This window comes from Trachypithecus francoisi, unplaced genomic scaffold (assembly GCF_009764315.1).
Source record: "Trachypithecus francoisi isolate TF-2019V2 unplaced genomic scaffold, Tfra_2.0 Lachesis_group11, whole genome shotgun sequence".
NCBI lineage: Eukaryota > Metazoa > Chordata > Mammalia > Primates > Cercopithecidae > Trachypithecus > Trachypithecus francoisi.
Window position 1 is genome coordinate 115843400 of NW_022681456.1, and position 24717 is coordinate 115868116.

A 24717-nucleotide genomic window follows, 5' to 3' on the forward strand; every position below is an offset into this window, starting at 1 on the left:
GTTCATCGGCATCCAGTCCCCATTTGGAGCAGTGTGTGGGTTAGGACAGTCTGTTCTTTGTTCACTCTGAGAAACCAGGAATAACCTAGTGGGAAAGAGGCATAGTTTGCATACTTTTAAAGATAGAGAACTCTCCTGATAATTGTGACTCATCATTTTCAAGTCTGTTTTTCATAAGTAAAAGGGTGGCATTGGTGTATAAAATATAAACATCTCTCCCAAAATTAACACACATACTTGTTTCCTTAGAGTAATAAAAATCTTACAATATATTTGCAACTTATGTAAGTTCCTTTTTAAAATATCTCAGAAATACAGTTTGGCGTTAAATAAATATATTTCTCTTTATAAAACAAATATTTCTTGATAACTTTATTGCAGAACAGTTGTTTTCTGAATGAATGTTGGGGCCTAATGTTCTTTTAGAACCAGACAGTACACATATTTCAGTGTGTGTTTATTGATAGCCAGATTTCTTTCAAAATACGCCTACTCATGCTACCCACATTCTCTGCTTACTGCCTAAACTTCTGGTAAAAATAAAATGGAAGGAACTAGGAAGTAAATACTCATAGAAATCCATCAAGTAGCAGGTATGAACAGGGGGAAAAAGCCAACATGCCTGTTTTTACAACGTAGCAAGTGGCAAGAGTGAAGCCCTTTTCTGGAAGTCTGTGTGCTGCCTATTCAAAATAGCTGCGAAGCCTTGTGTCATAGAAGCTATTCAGACTCTTTTATCGCAGGATCCCAAAAGGTTCTCCTTTTATCCCTTTTAAGATACCAACACTTTAGTTGCTTTGTATTTCTCCCATTTCCTTTGAAATGCTAGTCCTTTTATATGAGTTTAATCTTTTGTAATCAGAGTGTTATTTTAGAAAGGTGTAAAGTTATTCTGGTTTGTTGTGTGTTAGAACATTGGAAATGGAAACCAAAAGCCCAGGAACATGTTAGGCGGAGGGTTTTTTTTTTTGTGCTTCCTGGAAGAAAACTATGCTGCAGACTGGTGATGATCGATATACTGGCAAAGTCAGCAGATAAGAAACCAAATCTTTTAATGTGGTGATACATTTTATTTTTTATTCTTTTGAGATGCACTCATGTGCTGTTTGACAGTTTGATGTAGGGATTTTTTAAAAGGTAACTAATGAAATGCATGTAATGTATACTTAAATGTAGCAATCAATAGTATTCTCTCTCTCTCAGTCTCTCTAGCACCCCCTACTCCTCCCTCCCTCCCCTTTTCCCCTTTTTTGACTTCTCCTTCAAAAGATTTCCTAGATACTTGAGGCGTTAAAAAAATTAGACTGAAATAACACTATTCACACTTTCCCTTATTTCCCAGGGGCACCAAACACTTTCTAAAACCCTTTCCCTAGGGGAAAAAAAATCATAGAACATTGGTCACAAAAAGCTCCATGAGTGATGAGGTTATTGTCACTTGCCAACTTAGATTGTTCTTATTTCTTGAAAGTGAAAACAAACAAGGTAATGTACCTATGTATAGATACACACATATTTTTAAATACACAGACACGTTATTCCCCTTCCCATACTTTTATGTCTTTCCTATTTTTGTCATGACAGTATGTTCATATACATACACATCTTTTCCATTAGCACAAATGACTAGGAAAAAGGAGTAGCTAGGGAAGTTAATCAAAGGTGATTTTAATGACTTTGGCTCTAAAACAGCTCTGTGCTGAAAGTCAGAAGATCCAATTCTAGCTAAATTATTCTACTAATTGAAATGTGACTTTGACGGATCATTTCTCTGTTTTTGGCCTTCATTTTCTTATCTGATTATTTAAGGGGTTTGTACATGATGATTCTCAAAGTCTCAGTGAAAAAGTCAGCAGAATGCCTCATTCATTCATTTAGTCAACAAGTAGTTACTGAATTAAAGCACCGTTCCAGGTGTTAGGATATAGATGCAAACAAAAAAAAGGGAAGCGTCCATTTTCTCCTCAGGCTTATATTTTAATGAAAGGAGGTAGTTTAAAAAACGATTTAAGTTGGCTGGGCGTGGTGACTCATGCCTGTAATCCCAGCACTTTGGGAGGCTGAGGCGGGCGGATCATGAGGTCAGCAGATTGAGACCATCCTGGCCAAAAGGATGAAACTCCATCTCTACTAAAAATACAAAAATCAGCTGGGCGTGGGCATGGTGGTACTACACACCTATAGTCCCAGCTACTCCAGGAGGCTGAGGCAGGAGAATTGCTTGAACCCAGGAGGTGGAGGTTGCAGTGAGCCAAGATCACACCACTGCACTCTAGCCTGGCAACAGAGCAAGACTCCATTTCACAAAAACAAACAAACAAACAAAACAAAACAAAACAAAAAAAACCAATTAGGTTGATAGGCAAAACTATCTATGAAGAAGGTGGTAAGTGGTTTGGAGACTAATAAAACTATGTGGATAGAGAGTGCTTTTGGGGAGGGGTTGCAATTTTATATACATCGGGGGAAATATAAAGGTGGGGAGGAATAAGCCATGTGGAGATGCAGGGTAAAGCATTCCAGGCAGAGGAGACTGGAATGGCCTTTAAATTTGAAGAGTGCCAAGGGAGCCATTGGGAGCAAGAGTGAAGGGCTCCAGAAGAGTTGTGGAGTGGCTTTAGAGAGGTGGAGGTCTTCTAGGGCCTTTTACTGGGAGTAATTAGGATCACTTGGGAATGTTTTGAGCAGAGGAGCTGCAACATCTTACTTTTTTTTTTTTCTTTTTTGAGACGGAGTCTTGCTCTCTTGCCAGGCTGGACTACAGTGGCGCAATCTTGGCTCACTGAAACCTCCGCCTCCCGGGTTCAAGTGATTCTCCTGCCTCAGCCTCCCGAGTAGCTGGGGCTACAGGCACGCGCCACCATGCCCAGCTAATTTTTGTATTTTTAGTAGGACAGAGTTTCACCATGTTGGCCAGGATGGTCTCAATTTCTTGACCTTGTGATCCGCCTGCCTCAGCCTCCCAAAGTGCTTGGATTACAGGCGTGAGCCACCTGGCCTGACTTACATTTTAAAAGAATCACTTAGTTGTTATATTGAGAAGAGAATGAAGAGAAAGGGGTAGGGTGGTAGGGAGTAGAAATAGAGAGATCTGTTAATAGGCTGGTGACTCAGACCAAGCTGGCAACAGAAAGAATACAGTGAAATCATTGGATTTTGGATACATTACGAGGTCAGACTAATAGGATCTGCTAATGAATTGGATATAGCATAGGACAGTGAATCAAGTGCAGCTCCATGATATTTTGCCAGACTGGAAAGAGAGAATTGTCATTAAGTGAGTTGAGAAGTCTAAAAAGCAAGTCTAAGAGTTTATAAAAGCAAGCTTCAGGAAGAAGATCAGGAAGTCCGGTTTGGGCATGCTATATTGACATGCATTTGAGCTATTTAGCAGATGTCCAAATGAATATACCAAGTAGACAACATATATGGACCTAAGTTCCGAGGAAGAGGACTGGAAAAATAATTTGGTAACCATCATCTTTTAAATGGCCGTGGACCTAAGCGCAGTGGTCATTCATTGATGGAGGTAGTGCCGGCAGAGATGAGTCTCAGGATTGTCCCCTAGAGCACCTTAATATTACTTAGTTGGAGAGATGAGAATATTCAGAAGAGGATCCAGAGACGGGGAATCCAGAGACATGGGAGGAAAGTGAGGAGACTGTAGTATCCTGAAGGCCACAGGAAGAAAATATTTCAAGGAGGAATCTCCTGCTTCAAATGTGTGCTGATAGGTTAAATGAGATAGTAGCTGGGAAAGAATTGGCTGGAGTTTAGCAAAGTGTACTAGAGAGATGGGGGGAAAAGCAAAATTGAATTTTGATGACATGAAGAGAAAATAGGAGAATGGGAATTGGAGTCCACTAGTACAGGCAACTTTTCATGGACTTTTGCCATAAAAGGAGCAGAAAAATGGCCAGTAGCTGGGAAAGGACGTGGTAAAAAGGGCTTGTTTAAAGGTAACAGAATCATAAAATAATAGTATGTTTGCAGGCTGATAAACTGATTCAGTGAAGAAGGAAAATTAATAACAGGATAAATAAGGGAGAAATGACTATTTGAATAGGCAGAGAACTTGAGGCCTAGTGCATACATGGAGGGTTAGCCTTGGAAGCAGGGAAACATTTCCTATATAACATAATAGAAAGGCAAGCAAAGCATATGGGGAAAGTGCTGGTAAGGGAACTTATGGAGGTTTTCTTCTAACTCTTTTGTTCATAAATTAGGAAATGAGATCATCAGCTCAAGGTGAGGATTGGGCAGTAGGGTTAGAGGTTTGTAGAGAGAAAGTAGAATATATTCAATACTTGTCTAAGACAGTGGGCAGTTACATGACCTTAGGCAGGATTTCTCAAGCCGGGCCCTCTTGGCCTTTGAGACTGGGTTATTCTCTGCTGTAGGAGAGGCTGATATTATAGAATGTTTTGTGCATCCCAGGCTTCTACCCACTGCGTGACAGCAGCAGCCTTTCCCCTTTTTCTTCCTCAATTGTGACAACCAAAAGTGTCTCCAGATATTCCCAAATGTCCTCTGGGGCCAAAATTGTCCCTAGTTGAGAGCCACCAGTCTAAAGAAATGTGGTATGATTGTCAGGAAGCATTAACGCCAAGTTAAGGTTCATAATCATGAATTTAACATGAGATCATTCAGCATTGTTGTGTTATATTCAGCTGTGCAGGTGCAGGCACAGAATACGCAGAAAGTTAGATTTAACCAGGATTGGGATTTTGCCAAAGGAGTACAATGAAGTGACTAGAGAAGAGCCAGGGAGTTATTTTAATAATTGATCATGGAATTTATACCAGGCGAGGATAAAAGTGAGGAAAGATGGTAGGAACACTAGATTGTAGGTCCTCCTGGGATCAAAGGATTATAGAGATTGGCTTCTAGAGAGGGTGATGTAATATTAGGGATTTTCAAAAAGAGCCTACTCCCTGTTGGTGTCTAGGAAGGAAATCTCAGATGGAGGAAGTGCAGGATGAACTCATCCACAGACTGACCATTGGTCGGAGTGCCGCTCAGAAGAAATTCCATGTGCCCCGGCAGAACGTGACACTTATCAATATCACTTACGACTCCACACCAGAGGACGTGAAGACGTGGTTACAGTCAAAGGGATTCAACCCTGTGTAAGTCTCTCTCTGAATACCTTGCAATTCTGTGTGTACAACATGCATTGTTTTCAATTTGCTTACTTAGATGTCACAGATAACTCTTAAAAAACATAAGGGCACAGACTGCATACTTTGTGCCATACTCAAGAAATCACTATAGCTGTTCATAGCTGAGAAAGAACTAAAATAAGCATAGGTAATTATCATTTGATGCCACCCCATTCTCGAGTTGGTAGTATCTGTTCATTATTAGTTCTTTAAGCAAACTGTCAGCAGCTTTCAGGCCCAGTAGCTTCTTTTCTCCATCAGATTACTCTGATGTAACCTAGGTAGGACCATGGTCTTAGCAGAACTTCCTAGACCACATAGGACATACAGCATAAGTTTTCCTCCTGCTGCAGGTTATAGTGTCTCTGGCAAATAAAAAATAGACAGTGTTACCTAGCATCAATTATAATCTTAATAGAACTTTTCCTTTAATAAACCCATAGTAAAGGTTCTATTTGTCTATATAAAAGTATATAAACATTTCACATGTAGGCACATTGAACTCTTAGAATAATACATATTCAAGGAACCTTGACATATTATAAACTCACCTACCCAGCATGATTGAAAAATGAGGTACAATGGTTGGTCAATTGCCAGGTTACTAGAAAGTTATCTATTCCTTCTATGAAACACCAAATCCCAAGGAATTGGTATTAAACAATGACCCTAAACCCAATTGGCTCCTTTTTGATACTTTGTAATTAATCATCTGTATAGCCTCGGGGTCATGATCATGAAAGAAGCTTGTCATTGCCCTGACTATAAAGACTGTGGTGGCATTTAATAAGGGTTCCAGGGTATGGAACACTTAGAAAAGAGAAGTTACTGGCAGGAACAGATACTTTTCTCCTTTGTTTGCAGGCAATATTTTTAATGCTCAGTTTCTTTTTCTTTTCTTTCTTTCAGGACTGTCAATAGTCTTGGAGTATTAAATGGTGCACAACTTTTCTCTCTCAATAAAGATGAACTGAGGACAGTCTGCCCTGAAGGGCCGAGAGTCTATAGCCAAATCACTGTACAAAAAGCTGCATTAGAGGTATGACTTGTCAACCTAAGGTGGTGTTTTTCTGCAAATTGAAAGCTCTGGGAATAACTGTTTATGTCCATATTGGCCAATTTCCCTTTCTTAGCAGAGCTGAATTAAATTTAACTCTGCTTTTGTAAATTTGTCACTGAGATCATCAATGACATTTTCCGGAAGGTTAATTTGTTGTAAATGCTCATATGACGTGAAGCTTGAGCACATACTTTTGGACACTTAACAAAAAGCATAATGTTCTCATTTTATATGTATTCTCTACTTCTATAGGAAATTTAATTTTGACGTAACAGTGGAAATTAGCTTCTGAGTAAGAGCCTTAAGAGGCCAGAACACTCGCCTAGTCTTAATATATATTTTTTTGAGATTCTAATAGTGTAAAGGTTATAAGATTGTAAAACCTTGGCTTTGTGTGTTAGGTCTAGTAATACATCTCAATAATCGGGAAAGATACATTAGGTAGAGATCACTGAAAATAGAGAGCCCTGAAAAGTATTTAGTCACAATGGTCTGTATGAAAGCAGGAGAGTCCATGTTTTCTAGATTGGTTTATACTAAGCTTCTAATATCCTATTTTAGACTTAAAATGTGCTATGTATGGGTAGTGGTTTGTTACATCTCACAGTTCTTAATAGTTTCATGAAAATTATACTTGGACTCAAATGAAAGAATGTAGGCTTTGGCATGAAATTGATCCATGATCATCTCTAGCAGGTATATTCTATAAATTCAACAGTTAAATAATTCAGGGTAAAATCACTTCATGCATATCACCCCGTAGCCATTCTGAATCCAGAGAAATTATATTTCCCTTGGAGGTTTTCCCTACAACTTTAATCTTGAAGGCTACATATTAAAGTTTGATTACTTTCCATATGTTGAATGTTAATAAGGATTATATATTTTTCTCAAGCAGTTTTACCACTATATTTAATTTTGTTGAGAGTGTATAATGACTTCTTCAAGGCATGTTAGAAAATTTCATATTCCTAAAATTTCTGAATTCCTTCATCCCACACCTGCCTATCATTATTGTCATTTGCTGTCACCACCCACTTCAGGATGGCCTCTTGCTTCTTGTTCTCTTCCTATTCTCCGGATGGGAACTGAGGCAGAGGCTGACCACCTGAGGTTCTTCATGTTCCTCAGCCACCTTCTACCACCTCACCCTTTCCTTGGATCCAGTTCATCTTTTAGATTATTCGCCTGTGTTGCCAGAGACTGCAGCTGATGGGAAAGGAAAGCCAGCATGATCGGAGGGTCAGAACTATATGGAGGGGAAACTCGGTGAATTCTGAGCCCACTCTGGCCTGAGTTAAAATCTTCTAAAGGCAGATCAGCATCTTGTTTGACCCCAAAAGAGTTCTTTGATAATTTACCATGTTAGTATGCCTATTGTACACATATCCTCTTTTTCCTCTCAGCAAACCTAGAGTACTACACATACATTATTGATTATCTTTATCACGTTCTAATGAAAGGCCTGGTGGGTGAATTGCCTTAACAGACTTTACAAAATGAAAAATTATTACTGTGACATATGAGTGAAGTGCGGAAGCTTCACTTAAAAAGGGGAGCTGTTAGCTTTCCTAAAGGGATACTCGAAGAAAACCACAGTAGACTTTTGTCCTGAGCCATTTCATGATATGACCTGCAGCCTGCACGATTCAGTAACCGTCTTGTCTGAACTATTTATCTTTCAGGATAGCAGTGGCAGCTCCGAGTTACAAGAAATTATGAGAAGACGACAGGAAAAAATCAGTGCTGCTGCTAGTGATTCAGGAGTGGAATCTTTTGATGAAGGAAGCAGTCACTAATTCGTTTGTTTGTTTTTAAACTCCATTGTTTTTGGCATTATTCCAACATGCTTTGTTTTAAGACGTCTTGAAGGGAATGTCAGATTCATTTTTCTGGGTATAATTTATCACCGTAAAAGACCCATGCAAACCTGAGTGAGCACAGGATTTGCTTCTAGGCGCATTATTTTTATTAAAACTGAAAAAATTTGAACTGAATTTTTTGACCTTGGAAAATATTTTTCTTACTTTGCCAAGGTGAAGTTTCCTTTATTAGATGAATTATTCAGTCCCCATCCCGGGGTATAAGCAGGAATTGTTTTGATGGTGGTGGAGTTCTTCACTGCAACAAAGCAACAGTATTGTCCATGATTCAAAATCTGAGCAATTTCGATTGTGCCTGTGAATATAGTGTCTGTCACTCAGGGCGTGGCTCACGGTAGGCTAGCCTCTGCTTACTTAGGTCTCTTCTCTGACATAATCAATGGGAGAATATTTAGATTTATTTAAAGTTCTTAATGCCAACAGTTTAAAACAATGAAAACATTTGAATGAACTGTAAAGTACACCCATACCTTGGACATGCAAATATCAATCTATGGAGCATTCTCAAGACAGTTTGTCGTGGCTCTGTCAATTGCAATTCCTTGTGTAGCTTGTATTTTGATTTAGTTTATATTCTGCTTATTATGTATACTGTGTTCTTATATATGAGAAAGCACAAATGGGAAAGAGGTCATGTCTGCTCAAAATCTAGCAAAGGAAGTAGTCTGCATTGGTGTGCATTACAGTATTTTGCTTAATGAAAGCCTCAGTTCTGAATGTTGATATAAGTAGTTAAAAGGAAATGGGGCCATTTTATGTGTTTATCTGTGTCAAGTCTTTCTGGTAATAAGAAGCACTTAATTTACACATATTTTAATCCTGTGAAAGAGTCCACATAGAGAAAAGAAAGATACCTAACTTCAACAAATGTTATTTTTGGAAACACAATTTTTGTCATTAAATGTTATATTATTTCACATATATAAAACAGATGTTATGTAAGAATGTTGTATATTTTAACATAAATCATTTAGAGAAATTATCTAGATTCATTAATTTTCATAGTGCCTTTTTCACATGAGTCAGCTGGAAAGTCTGCAATAAACAGTATTTGCTGTCTGTTAATAAATGACTTCTGTCTCATTGGCAAAAAGGATCTGTGCTATATGGGCTGAGGATTCGAGTTGAATGTAATGGGAAAAAGTAGAGATCCACATTTTTAAAAAACTATGTATTATTCTATTTCTGAGTGGGTAGAGAAACTCTGGAATACTTTTTTCGGTTATTTTTTTTCTTTTCACCTCTCGTTTCATTACCTTTTCCTTCTACCATCTAGTCATATTTGGTAATGGTAATGGAACTAATTTACACTGCACTTATGATTGCTAAATGCTTCCACATAAATGCTTTCCTGGGTATTTACAACAACTCTATATGAGTTATTACAGATGAGGAGATTTAGCTTCCTAGAAGCTAATTTTCCCCAGATCCTGAAGGACGTGGGAGTTTCTCATCCTGTATCTCTTGGTCTCTCTATAACACTGCCCCTTGGATAAAGTGGAACAAACATGAGCATGATAAAGGCGAATTAGTTTAGATCTTTTACATTTCAGAAGGACTGATACATATGTATAGTTTAGCCTTTATTGAAAGGGATAAGATGAAAGAAAATAAGATTCCAAAGTTAAAATAACCTGTGTGTAAAATAGCATATGAAAAGAATTGGTGTAATTTACATCTTTATGCTATAAGATGCCAAAGGAATGTATCACAGAGGTAGTAATTGCGGAAAGTAGTCACGTCAGCTAAGGGTGTGGGAACAAAGAGAAGAGGTTCCTGGAATTTAGAATCTTGAGAGAGCAGCACTACAGAGTTTGGATCCAGACATCTGAGGGGTTTGGTCACTGGTATCTGAGGATTTGAGGAAAGACCCCACAAGGCTAACAGGGAGACACAGCCTAATCAGTGCTTTTGCCTCAGGTGTTTAGGAAAGGTTTCAGGAATTGAAAAACAGTTCAGAAAATCCATGGCTCTGAGACCTAGACTTTGGAGAAGAGCATGGCAGGTAGCTCGTGCTTGAATCTCTAAGAGCGCACAATGAGGATGCCTCTGCGAGCATGAGAAAAAGAAAACTGGTAAATTGAGCCAACTACTGCTCTGGGAATCATTTGCTACTTATTGAGTGAAGATCCACTACTGGGGTGATGTTGGTAGCAACAGGAAGTAAAACAGGAGGGAGAAGGCCCTTGTTCCCTCTCTAGCCATCTGTCTCACTATAGCACATGCTTTGGGCACAGTCTATTGAGCATGCACCTGGCAAAGCCCCAAATCTCAAAGATAAGAATAAAGAGATGGATTTGAAGCTGAGAGAATAACTCATAACCCATTCTAATCTCTAGTACTTAGCCTCTACACTTGCTCTTCTGTACATATCTGAAATTTCATACAACAATAATTTTTAAAACGTGGGCCAGGAGCAGTGGCTCATGCCTATAATCCCAGTACTTTGGTAGGCCAAGATGAGAGAATTGCTTGAGCCCAGGAGTTCAGGACCAGCCTGGCCAACAAAGTGACACCTCATCTCTACAAAAAAAAAAAATGTAACCAGGTGTGGTGGCATTCACCTGTAGTCCCTGTTACTTCGGAGTCCAAGGTGAAAGTATCGCTTGAGCCAGGAGTTCAAGGCTGTAGTGAGCCATGATTGCACCACTGCATGTCAACCTGGGTGATGGAATGAGATCCTATTTCTAAAAAAATTGATTAAAAAATTTTAAAAATAGAAAAAGCTTATGATTTTACCTAAAAAGATGCAATCATCTTTCTCTGTTATTTAAGTAGTATTTAATATAGAGTACTTAATGTAAAGAATTGGTTAAACAGGCAAAAAGAGAACACTAAGACCTCACAGAGGTGGCTGTAATAGGAAGCAGCTGTCACCCCTAGGGCTACAGAGCAAAGGGAAGGGATTAGGTTTATCAGCATTTAGAAGCTTGGAAGGAGAGTCTTAGAAAGCTTGGACTAGGATCCATGAAAAGGAGGCACGGTCTGGTGTTGGTCCTGGTGCCTCAGTAGCACAGAGGAAAGCCCCCTGTAGAGCTGGGACAGAGACCTCTGAGGAGGAGATTCTGGCCATTTGATGCTGGCACCTCTGAGAGAGTGCAGTGATGTTGATCCCAAAAATGTTAGGGTAAAAACTGTAAAACAGAATAACCTGCTACTACTGGTCTCAACTGGTGGTGCCAGAGTGAAGATCTATTTTACCGGCTTATAGCCAATTGGTTTTTGTGTGCCTTTGTGTAGTTTTCTTGTTTCTAGTTCTTCATGTTGAGCTTCTTGAACTGTGAAATTATAGCTTTTATTAAATTTGTAAAACTTTTAGCCATTATTGCTTTAATGTTTTTTCTGTCCCTCCTACCTTCTCTTTTTGGGAGATTCCGATTTTATGTGTATTAGGCCATTTGAAGTTTTTCCAAGGTCGTTGAGGCTCTGTTAATTTTTTACCAAGTTTTTGTTTCCCCTGTTTTATTTGGGTAGTTCCTGTTTCTGTCTTCAAGTTCACTAACCTTTTATTCTTCTAATCTGCTTTTAATTGCTTCCATTATATTTTCATCTCAGACATTATAGTTTCATAAAGTCTGACTTGGGTGTTTTGTTTTCTTAAAGTATCTTCTGTATATCTGCTTTGCTCACTCAGTATTTTTCAGCTTTCCCAATTATATGGAATATAGTTAGAATATCAGTTTTAAAAGAGGATTCTGTGAAGATGGCAGAGTAAGAAATAACAGAAATCTGTCTACCCACCTAGACAGTAATTACACTGGCAGAATCTATTTGATGTAACTCTTTTGAAACTCTGGAATCCATTGATGCCTTGCAACTTTCAGGGAAAACCTTGGTTGGTAATTGGCAGTTAATTTTGGTCAATAACAAAAATTAATAATAACAATTTTGCTGTTAGCCCAGTAGTAGCTACCCATTCCCCACTCCCAAGCCCTGTGGCATCAGATGCGCACATGTTGCAGGAAGAGCCTGCACACAGCTTGTGGGAGCCGAAGTGGGCAAAACGGGCCTGTCCCCCCAACACTGGGGACCTGTTCTCTGATCATAGAGGTGCAAAGAGGCAGAGACCATTGTTGTTGTTTCCTCCACACATTATTGTCAACCCCTTCCCACAGGCTGAAGGTGACTTTTAGAGACTTTAAAGGCTGGCACCATTTTTTCTTTTTCTTCATTTTTTTTCTCCTTTTGGGAGCCAGACATTGAAAACTAGTACATTCTAAAGCAACCACATATAAGGGGGAAATTAGAAGGTCATTGTACAAGCCTAGGAGAAGGCACAGGTTCAGGAAACATGTGTGAAGACCTTAACTTTACACCTCATGTTGATATTCAACACAGAGATAGCCTACAACAATTCAAAAAACAAACAGTAGCAGAAAACAGCAAACTGGGGGAAAGGAGGCATCTAACAGGGTCTTAAGGAGGAGACTGATACCTCGAGTTACCACATTCGTAGATGCAAACGTCCGGTTTTCAACAACAAAAAAAATCACAAGGCATACAAAGAAACTGAAAATAGAGCCCATTCAAAGGAGAAAAACCAACAGAAATGATCCCTGAAAAAGATATGATGGCAGATCGACTAGATAAAGACTAAAGAAGCTGCCTTAAATATACCGAAGAACTAAGGGAAGACGTGGAGGAAGAAAACCATGTATGGACGAAATGGAAATTACAATAGATAACATAAAAAGAAATAGAATCCTGAAGTCTAAAAGTATAATAAGATGAAAAATTTACTATGGGAATACAAAGACATATTTGAGCAGGCAGAGGAAAGAATCAGTGAAATTGAAGATAGGACAATGTAAATGATCAAGTATGAGGATCAAGAAGAAAAAAAAAAATAGAAGAAAAAGTGAACAGAACCAACCTGTGAAACACCATTAAGTCAACCAACATATGCACTGTGGGAGCCCAAGAGGGAGAATGGAGAAAGGAAGAGTAGAGAAAATATTGGAAGAAACAATGGCCACAAACATCTCAAATTTGATGAAGTATCTGAATATAAGCATTCTAGAAACTTAATGAACTCCAAATAAGATGAATTATGAACTCAAAGAGACACCACTGAGATTCATTATAACCAAAGTGTCCAAATCCAAAAACAGAATCTTAAAAGTAGCGAGAGGGAAATGAGTCATCACCTACCAGGAATCCCTGATAATATTATCAGCAGATTTCTCATCAGAAACTTTAAAAACCAGAAGGCAGTGGATTAATACATTTCAAATGCTTAAAATGGGGGGAAAAAAACCCCAAAACTTTAAACCAAGAATCCTACATTGGGCAAAACTTGTCCTTCAAGAATGAAGGAGAAATTATGACATTCCAAAATAAACAAAAGCTGAGGGAATTTTTTTACCAATAGACCTCCCCTGCAGGAAATGCTAAAGGGAGTCCTGAAGTTTGAAATGAAAGCATACCGAACAGTAACTTGTAGTTACTGTTGACAAACATAGACAAAATACGGATCTCAGTGATGGTAAATACATGGGCAATTATAAAAACTAGTATTATTGTAACATTGGCATGTAATTCCACTTCTTGTTTTCCATATGATTGAGAGGCTAATACATTTTAAAAACAATTATTGTCAAACCTAGTGAAACTTCACATTTTTATTAAGAGATTTATTAGTTTATGTTTCTGGATCCACAATGTATAAAAATGTAATTTTGTGACACCAAAAACTGAAGCAGATGGGGACATAGCTGTTAAAGGAACAGAGTTTGTTGAAGTTAAGCTGGTATAGCATGTTATAACTTCAAGATGTTAAATGTCATTCTCATGCTAGTCACAAGGAAAATAGCTGAAAATATACACAAAAGTTAAAAAATAAATCTAAAAATTTTATTTATAGTAGCATAAAACAAAAATAAAATCCTTAGGAATTATACAAGGCAGTGTGAAATTTGTCCAGTGAAAACTATGAAACATTTCTGAGAGAAATTAAAGAGGGCACAAATAAATGGAACAAAATCCCGTATTCACAGACTGGAAGACTTAATACTGTTAAGATAATAATATCTGAGCCAGTCTACAGATTTAGATTGGCAATCTCTCTGAAAATCCCATTGATGTGAGTTGTTTTTTGGATTTGCTTTGTTTTTTGTCAAAATAGAGAAACCTATCCTAACATTCATATGAAATCTCAAGGGACTGTAAATAGTTCCCTGCCCCCAAAAGAAATTCTGAAAAAGAAGAAAAAAGCTGGAGGATTCACACTTCATGATTTCAAAACTTACCACAAAGCCACAGTAATAAAAATAGTGTGGTACTTGCAAATAGACGTATACTACTGCCCCACCTGAGTGTTTTGCCAGTGGCCTGGGAGCAGTTCAGACCCCAGTTCAGCGGCTGTGCTCGCTGCTTGACCCCGAGGGGCCAGATGGGAACAAAGGTAGGGACCTGGTCCTAACTCCCCAGAATCTGAGCACACTGTCCAGGGATATTATGCTGAAATCTGCGGTCTGAACTCAAGCAGGGGAAGAGTTTCCACTTCCAGAACACTGAGAAGAATGGCGTGAGAGTTTGTGTACTGGTGCAGGTGCGAAGCTAGGTGCCCCTTCCTCCACAAGACTGGTCTTGGAAGAGTGTAGCCCATTGACCAGATGCAAATTCTGCCTGAGGGAGCCCTGTGGCCTGGAACACTTGAACAGCTCAGTGATCTAGGCACAGAAGGCTTGGAACAAAACTAGCTGGCTGGGCCTGCTCTTGGGACAGATGCCAGAGGGTGTGAGCTTGGGACAACTGGGAGGGTGTGAGCTGGGCAGAGCCCACAGCTATCTGCTGAGCTCAGCTACCCTGAGCCTCAGGTACCATACAAGCTGCACACCCACAGCACAACTGCCCTGCCCAGAGATCTGCCCTTGACCCACTGCATCACCAGAGCACTTGCAGATATACCCCACAGCCCACTCTAACTCTGCCAAGCTGAGAGGACCAGTGGGTTCCTGGGAAGCTGTGGGTCCCCTGGTGACCTAAGCACCTTTTTCATAAAGTAGCAGAAGAGAGAAGAAAGCAGAGGAAACTGCCACTTACAAACTATCAAATCTCATGAGAACTCATTATCATGAGAACCTCATGGGGGAAACTGCCCCCATGATTCAATCACCTCCCACCAGATCCCTCCCTTGACATGTAGGGATTATGGGGATTACAACTCTAGACAAGATTTGGGTGGTGACACAGAGCCAAACCATATCAAGAGGGGAGGCTGCAGCCAACCAGGGACCCTCTTGGGGCTAAGGAGATGCAGGCATAGAGCCAGTGATTGAAAGGGCCTCCCCCAAGGCCCAGGAACAGACTTGGTGAGGGAATTATTGCTCACACCTGCATCTCCTCCTCTCCAGAGCTCTTCTGTGAACACACTGAAGAAATACAAGAGGCACACAGTTGAGTAAGAACATACCTGCCAGCCTTTACTCTTAAGCACTATATTACTGGATTGGAGTGTGAATTACACCATCAAGCAAAAATTCCTTCAATTCCCAACGAAGAAAACTAGCCACAGCTGAAGAACCTGTATAGCGCTTGGTCCTCTGAAAGCACCTAGAAACAAAATCCATCAACTGTACACACAGCATACACCACAATCAAACCCTCAAGAGAAAAAAGAATATAAAAACAAAAAAGCCTCATCCAAATGACAGCAACTTCAAAAAGATAAAGAAACACCAGACCTCTCAGATGAGAATGAAACAGTACAGGAAGCCGCAATTCAAAAAGTCAGAGTATTTCCATAGCTCCAAAGGATGACAGTATCTCCCCAGCAATGGATTCTAATCAGATTGAAATACCTAAAAAGGAAGACAGAATTCAAAATTTAGATGGGAAGGAAATTCAATGAGATTCAAGAGAAAGTTGATACCCCATCCAAGGAAGCCAATAAAATGATCCAAGAGTTAAAAGATGACCATTTAAAGAAAGAACAAAGCTGAACTTCTGGAATTGAAAGCTTCACTACAGTAATTTCAAAATACAGTTGGAAGCTTTAACAACAGACTGAACAAAGCTGAGAAAGAATTTCAGAGTTAGAAGACTAGTCCTTCAAATCAACCCAGTCAGATAAAATGAAGAAAAAAGAATTTTAAAAATTGAACAGGCTGGATGTGATGGCTCACACTTGTAATCTTAGCACTTTGGGAAGCCAAGGCAGGTAGATCACTTGAGTCCATGAGTTAGAGACCAGCCTGGCTAACATGGTGAAACTCCACCCCTACCAAAAATAAAAAAATTAAAATAAATAAAATTAGCCATGTATGGTAGCACATGCTTGTAATCCCAGCTACTCAGGAGACTGAGACAGGAAGGTAGCTTGAACCAGGGAGGTCCAGGATGCAGTGAGCCATGGTTGTGCCACTGCACATCAGCCTGGGCTACAGAGAAAGAACCTATTTCAAAAATAAATAAATAAATACATTTTAAAAAATAAACTTAAAAAAATAAAAATGAACAAAGCCTCCATGAAATATGTGATTATGTAAAGAAACCAAATCTATGATGTGGGGGTTCGGTCAGGATGGCGGGGAAAATTATAAAATGCAAACCTTCTTGGAAGGCCTGGGGGGTTTGCATAAGCTCCAGTAATAAACTTGGCTGAAGGCAGCCTTGTCCCCTTAGTTAAATAAATTAAAGTAGAAACAAAGGAATGTGGGGAGTTTACCTCACTAGCTTGTTTACTCATGTGGTCCTAAGACTAATCTTTGATCTACCACAGGTGCTTAATTGCTTTCTACTTGGGAAGTCCACAATGTCAGTTACCCTCTAGTGGTGTTGACTTAAGCCTTTGTCAATTAATCTTTACTGAATAAATGCAAGTCTCTGGCTGGTCAGGGCCACGGCTGCGACTGATTGACCCGGACACTCAGTTGAACTGGCAAAGCAGAATATCTGTGTGTCAGTGTACTTCATTCATCTGTCACTGGGTCAGGGTCTGCGGGACAGACCCCCACACTATGACTCATTGGCATTCCTGAGAGAGAAGGAATAAAAAATAAGCACCTTGGAAAATATATTTGAGGATATGGTCCATGAAAATTTCCCCAATCTTGCTAGAGAAGTTGACATACAAATTCAAGAAATTTAGAGAACACCTGCTAGAGAATACTAAACAAGACAACTGTCTCCAAGACTCTTAGTCATCAGACTTTCGGAGGTCAACATGAAAGAAAAAAAATCTTAAAAGGTGTTAGAGAAAAGGGTCAAATCACTCATAAAGGAAACTCCATCAGGCTAACAGCAGACTTCTCAGCATAATCCAAGCCAGGAGAGATTAGAGGCCTATTTTCAGGATCCTTGAAGGAAAAGAAATTCCACTGGGTGTGGTGGCCCATGCCTGTAATCCCAGCACTTTGGGAGGCTGAGGTGGGTGGATCACCTGAGGTTGGGAGTTCGAGACCAGCCTGACCAACATGCAGAAACCCTACCTCTACTAAAAATACAAAAAAATTAGCCGGGCGTAGTGGCAGGCACCTGTAATCCAGCTACTTGGGGGGCTGAAGCAGAAGAATCGCTTGAACCCGGGAGGTGGAGGTTGCAGTGAGCCAAGATTGCACCACTGCACTCCAGCCTGGGCAACAAGAGCGAAACTCCGCAAAAAAAAAAAGAAAAAAGAAAAAGAAATTCCAACCAAGAATTTCATATCCCACCAAAACTAAGCTTCATGAGCAAAGGAGAAATAAAATCTTTTCCAGACAAGCAATTGCTAAGGGAATTGATTACCCCTAGAACAGTCTCATAAGATATCCTTTAGGCCTGGGGAGTTCTAAACATGAAAATGAAAGAGCAATATCTGCTACCACAAAAACACACTAAGTACATAGCTCACAGGTATTATAAAGCAACTACACAATAGAGACTACAAAGTAACCGGCTAATAACATGACAGGGTCAAACTCTCACCTACAAATATTAAACTTGAATATAAATCATCTAAATGCCCTGTGTAAAAGGCACAGTGTGGCAAGTTGAATTAAAAAAAAAAAAAAAAAAAACCCCAACCGTCTTCTGTTTTCAAGAGACTTCTTCAAAAGGAGCAGAAGTTGCTATTCCTATATCAGATAAAGCAGACATTAAGCAAACAACAGTTAAACAGGACAAAGAAAGTCATTATATAATAATAAAGTGTTCATTCAACAAGACTTAACTATTCTAAATACATACACACCCAACATTGGAGAACCCGGGCTCATGAAACAGGTACCTTTAAATGTATAAGAAGATATAGACAGCCACACAATAATAGTAGGAGACTTCAACACCCCACTGACAGCATTAGACAGACCATCAAGGCAGAAAAGTAACAAAGAAATTCCAACTTAAATTCAACACGTGATCGATTAGACCTGATAGTCATGTACAGAACACTGTACCCATTAACACAGAGAATAAGGCCGGGCGCGGTGGCTCAAGCCTGTAATCCCAGCACTTTGGGAGGCCGAGATGGGCGGATCACAAGGTCAGGAGATCGAGACCATCCTGGCGAACACAGTGAAACCCCGTCTCTACTAAAAATACAAAAAACTAGCCGGGCGAGTGGCGGGCACCTGTAGTCCCAGTTACTTGGGAGGCTGAGGCAGGAGAATGGCGGGAACCCGGGAGGCGGAGCTTGCAGTGAGCTGAGATCCGGCCACTGCACTCCAGCCTGGGCGACAGAGCAAGACTCCACCTCAAAAAAAAAAAAAAAAAAACACACAGAGTATATACATTCTTCTCATCAGCACATGGTACACACTCTAAGACTGATCACTTGCTCAGCCATAAAGCAAATCTCAATAAATTTTAAAAATGTTAAAATCATACCAACCATACTCTTGGACTGCAGTGGAATAAAAATAGAAATCAATACCAAAATCTCTCAAAACCTTACAATTACATGGAAATTATATAACTAGCTCCTGAATTACTTTTGGATACACAACAAAGTTAATCCAGAAATTAAAAAAAATATATTTGAAATAAATAAAAACAGAGAAAACACCAAAATTTCTGGGAGGTAGCAAAAGCAGTGTTATTACCAGGAAAGTTTATAGTGCCAAACACCTATCTCAAAAAGTTAGAAAGTTCTCAAATTAATGATATAACAACACATCTAAAGGAACTAGAAAAACATGAGCAAAATAAAGCAAGCAAAAAAAAGAAGTAAAGTCCAAGCAGAACTCAATCAAATTGAGACCCAAAAATCCATACAAAGGATCAATGAAACTGAAAGTTGGTTTTTTGAAGAGATAAATAAGATTGATAGACCACTAGCTAGATTAACAAAGAAAAACAAAGATCCAAATAAGCATGATCAGAAATGACAAAGGTGACATTACAATCAATCCCACAGAAATACAAAAAATCCTCAGAGACTATTATGAAAAACTCTACACACACAAACTAGAAAATCTAAAAGAAATGGGTGAACTCCAGGAAACACACAACCTCTCAAGATTGCATCAGGAAGAAATTGAAAACCTCAGCACACCAGTAATGAGTTCCAAAATTGAATCAGTAATAAAAAATCTACCAACCAAAAAAGCCCTGGACCAGAGGAATTCATAGCCGAATTTTGCCAGACATACAAATGAGCTGGTATGAATCCTACTGAAACTATTCCAAAAAATTAAGGAGGAGTGACTCCTCCCTAACTCATTCTATGAAGCCAGCATCATCCTGATGCCAAAATCTGGCAAAGGCTCAATTAAATATGAAAACTAAAGGCCAATATTCCCTACGAATATAGATTCAAAAAAGCCTTAACAAAATTCTAGCAAATTGACTCCATCAGCACATGAGAAAGTTAATTTATCACAATCAAGGAGGCCTTATTCTTAGGATGCAAGGTTGGCTCAATGTACATATGCAAAGCAATAAATGGGATTCACCACATAAACAGAATTAAAAACAAAGACTATGTGATCATCTCAACAGGTGTGGAAAATGATTTTGATAAAATCTAACGTCTCTTCATGATAAAAAAAAACCTTCAATAAACCAGGCATCAATGAAATATAACCCAAAATAATGAAAACCATCTATGTCAAACCCATAGTTGACATCATACTAAGCCAGCAAAAACTGAAAGCATTCCCCTTGAGAATTCGAACAAGACAAGGATACCCAGTTTCTCCACTCCTATTCAACATAGTACTGGAAGTCCTTGGCAGAGCAATCAGGCAAGAGAAAGAAATAAAATGAATCCAAATAGAAAAAAAAAAAAGTAAATCTATCTCTCTTCACTCTTGATATGGTTCTATCCCTAAGAAAAACCCTAACAACTTTGCCAAAACCCTCCTAAAACTGAAAGGCTTCAGTAAAGTTTTAGGATAGGACATCAATGTACAAAACTCAGTACCATATCTACCCACCAATAACATTCAAGCTGAGCCACATACACATACAAATACCTAGAAATTCAGCTAACCAGGGAGGTAAAATATCTCTACAAGGAGAACTGCAAAACATTGGTGAAAGAAATCATAGATGACACAACAAATGGAAAAACATTCCATGCTCATAGATTGGAAGAATCAGTATTGTGAAAATGGCCATACTACCTAAAACAATCTATAAAGTCAATTATGTTCCTATCAAACTACCATTGTTATTTTTCACAGAATTAGAAAAAAACTATTCTAAAATTCATATGGAACCAAAAAGAAACCTGAACACCGAAAGCAACCTTAAGTAAAAAGGATTATATTATCTAACTTCAAACTATACTTCAAGCCTACAGTAATCAAAAACGCATGATACTGGTACAGAAGCAGACACATAAACCAATGAAGAAGAATAGAGAACCCAGAAATAAAGTTGCCTACCTACAATTATCTTATCTTTGACAAAGTTTTCAAAAATAAACAGGGGGAAAAGGACTCCCTATTCAATAAATGGTGCTGGGATGACTGGCTAGCCATATGCAGAAGAATGATACTAGACCCCTACCTATTACCACACACAAAAATTAACTCAAGATGGATTAAAGACTTAAAGGTAAAGCCTCAAGCTATAAAAATCCTAGAAAACCTAGGAAATACCCTCTTGACACTGGTCTTGGCTATTACAACAGCAACAAAAAAATGGACAAGTAGGACCTAATTAAACTAAAGAGCTTCTACACAGCAAAAGAAACTATCAACAGAGTAGACAGACAACCTACAGAATAAGGGAAAATACTTGCAAACTATGCATCCGACGAAGGTCTAATATCCAGAATTTATTAAGAACGTAAGCAAATCAACAAGCGAAAAACAAACAAGCACTTTCAAAAGTAGGCAAAGGGCCAGGTGTGGTGGCTCATGCCTGTAATCCCAGCACTTTGGGAGACTGAGGTGGGTGGATCACCTGAGGTCAGGAGTTCAAGACTAGCATGACCAACATGATGAAACCCTGTCTCTACTAAAAATACAAAATTAGCCAGGCATAGTGATGCATGCTTATAATCCCAGCTACTCAGGAGGATGAGGCAGGAGAATCTCTTGAACCCGGGAAGTGGAGGTTGCACTGAGCCGAGATCATGCCATTGCACTCCAGCCTGGGCAACAAGAGCGAAACTCCATCTCAGGAAAAAAGAAAAAAAAAAAAAGTAGGCAAAGGACATGAACAGACATTTCTAGAAAGAAGACATGTAAGCAGCCTGCAAACATATGAAAAAATGTTCATCATTACTAATGATCAGAGGAATGCAAATCAAAATAACAATGAGAGACCATCTCACAGTCAGAATGGCTATTATTAAAAACTCAAAAAACAGATGGTGAAGCTACAGAGAAAAGGGAACACGCACACATCGTTGGTGGCAATGTAAATTAGTTCAGCCACTGTGGAAAGCAGTTCGGAGATTTCTCAAAGAACCTAAAACAGAACTATCATTTGACCTAACAATTCCATGACTGGGTATATATCCAAAAGAAAACAAATTGGCCGGGCGCGGTGGCTCACGCCTGTAATCCGAGCACTGTGGGAGGCGGAGGTGGTCAGATCACCTGAGGCTGGGCGTTCGAGTTCAGCCTGACCAACATGGAGGAACCCCATCTCTACTAAAAATACAAAATTAGCTGGGCGTGGCGGCGCTTGCCTGTAATCCCAGCTACTCGGGAGGCTGAGAATCACTTGAACCCAGGAGGCGGAGGTTGTGGTGAGCTGAGATTGCGCCATTGCACTCCAGCTTAGGCAATAAGAGCGGAAAACAAATCATTCTACCAAAAAGACATACACTTGCATATTCATAGTAGCACTATTCACTATAGGAAAGACACGGAATCAACTTCAGTGCCCATCAACAATAGATTGTATAAGGAAAATGTACACCATGGAATACCACACAGCCATAAAAAGAATGAAATCATGTTCTTTGCAGCAGCATGGATGGCACTGGAGGCCATTATCCTAAGTGAATTAATGCAGACATGGAAAAACAAATATTACATGTTCTCAGTTATAAGTTGGAGCTAAACACTGGGTACTCATGGACATAAAGATGGGAACAGTAGTCACTGGGGACTCCAAAATCAAGGAGGGACAGAGGTCGAGGCAAGGGTGAAAAAGCTACTTATGGGGTGCTTTGCTACTTATGGGGTACTATCTGGGTGACGGTTGTGTTCACATCCCAAACCTCAACATCATGTGATATACCTTTGTAACAAATCTGCACATGTACCCCCAAATCTAAAATAAAACTTGAAAAAAAAAAGACATATAGACCAATGAAATAGAATAGAGTCCAGAAATAAACCCTTGCCTCTATAGTCAAATGAGTTTTCACAGGGGTACCAAGACCAGTCAATGGGGGAGAAAACAGTCTTTTCAACAAACAGTGCTGGAAATACTAGATATTCACATACAGAAGAATGAAGTCGGGGCCTTACCTAACGAAATTTAACTTGAGTGGATCCATGACCTAAATGTAAGACCTAAAACTATGAAACTCTTAGAAGAAAACATAGGGCAAAAATTTGCAACATTGAATTTGGCAATTATTTCTTGGATATTATACCAAAAACAGAGAAAACATAAGGAAAAAATAGAAAATAAGAGTTCATTAATTTTTTTTTAGTTGTGCATGAACATACACTATCAACAGAGCAAAAATGGCAGCCAACATATTGGGAAAAAATGCTTCCAAGTTGTGTATCTGTTAAGGGACTAATATCCACAGTTACTGTTTAACGGGTATAGAGTTTCCATTTAACAAGATGAAAGTGTTTTGGAGATGAACAGCAACGATACAACTGCATAACATTATGAATGTATTTAATACCACTGAATCACACATGTAAACACGTTAAAGATGGTGAATTCTGTGTGTCTTTTACCATAATAGAAAAATTGAAAAAAAACTCTCCTAATATCCTTGTTTATTCTATCATCTTTGTAGCTTCTAGCTTGATTTTAATTGATTTTGTTGCCTTCACTACAGGTCCAATTTCTCTGTATGACATATAATTTTTAATTTGATGTCAGACATTGGGAATTTTATCTTATCATATGTTGCACACTTTTTATCTTTATAAACTATTCTTGAGATTTGTTTTGGGATACTATTAAGTTACTTGGAAATAGTTTGATCCTTTCTGATCTGGCTTTTAAGCTTTGTTAGGTTAAACCAAAGCAGTATTTATACAAGGGCTAATTTTATCCCACCATTAAGTCAAATCCCTTCTGAATATGCCACGTATTGTTCCATGAATTATCATGTTTTTCACTTTGTCTGGTGGGATGAGAACTATTTCTGATCCTGTGTCAGGCTCTGGAAATTGTTCCTTCTAATTCTTTCAGGTGGTTCCTTTCTCAGCCTTGGGCAGTTTTCTCCTATGTATGCCCTTATCAATACTAACTTGAAGAAGCTATGGGGACCCTGTGAAGATCTTTGGATAGTTCTCTCCTCTCTGCCACTCTGTCCTGTGAACTTTAGTTCCCTTGTCCTTCTCACACTGTCAACTTTGTCTTCCCAACTCAAGGGATCTGGAGTCCTCATGGGCTCCCTGCACTATAGCTTGGAAACAATCTTTTTGTTTTGTGTGTATGTATCTATTTTTTTTTTTAGAGTCAGGGTCTCACTGGTCTTTAACACCTGGCTTCAAGCGATCCTCCTGCCTTGACCTCCCAAAGTGTTAGGATTATAGGCGTGAGCCACTGCACCCAGCCAGAAACAATCTTTAGGCAGAAAGCTGGAACAATTGTAGGAAACATTTCCTCATGCATTTTTTATCTTTCTGTAATCACTGGCATTCATCGTCTAGTGTTCAATATCTTGAAAGCTGCCCTTTCATGTATTTTGTTTTTTTCAATTGTTTCAGACTGGAGGGTAAATCTAGTCCCTCTGACTTCACCTTGGCCAAAACTGGGAGCAGTTTCACCTTGCTTTTTACAGCATATTTTCACTGTGTACAAATACAAAATTCTAGGTTGCCATTTTTAACTCTGGCACTTTAAAAGTGTCATTTCATTGATTTTTGGGTTTCATTGTTCCTGATGACATGACAGCCATCATTCGTGCTTTTCCCTTTGGCTTTTTTCACGGTTCTTTTTGGTATCTTTCATTTTCAACAGCTTGATTATCAAGTTGATGTGGTTTTCTTGGTAGTTTGCCTATTCAGGATTCAATGAGTTTCTGGATGTATGA

At 39.0% G+C, this 24717-nt stretch overlaps 1 protein-coding gene across 6 annotated transcripts in view; it reads left to right on the forward strand.

Annotated features, from left to right (window-relative positions):
- Positions 1 to 9174, forward strand: part of EPS8 (epidermal growth factor receptor pathway substrate 8) — a 171164-nt gene extending 161990 nt beyond the window's left edge. For 3 of the 6 annotated variants that reach the window (XM_033222757.1, XM_033222758.1, XM_033222761.1), the window contains 3 exons: positions 4949 to 5129; positions 6072 to 6201; positions 7908 to 8133. In XM_033222757.1, the coding sequence (XP_033078648.1) occupies positions 4949 to 5129; positions 6072 to 6201; positions 7908 to 8021 (425 nt within the window). In that variant the 3' untranslated portion in view covers positions 8022 to 8133. Of the gene's footprint in view, positions 1 to 4948; positions 5130 to 6071; positions 6202 to 7907 lie in introns of all 6 variants that reach the window. The other 3 variants (XM_033222762.1, XM_033222759.1, XM_033222760.1) reach the window with 2 other exon arrangements.
- The last annotated feature ends 15543 nt before the right edge of the window (positions 9175 to 24717 follow it).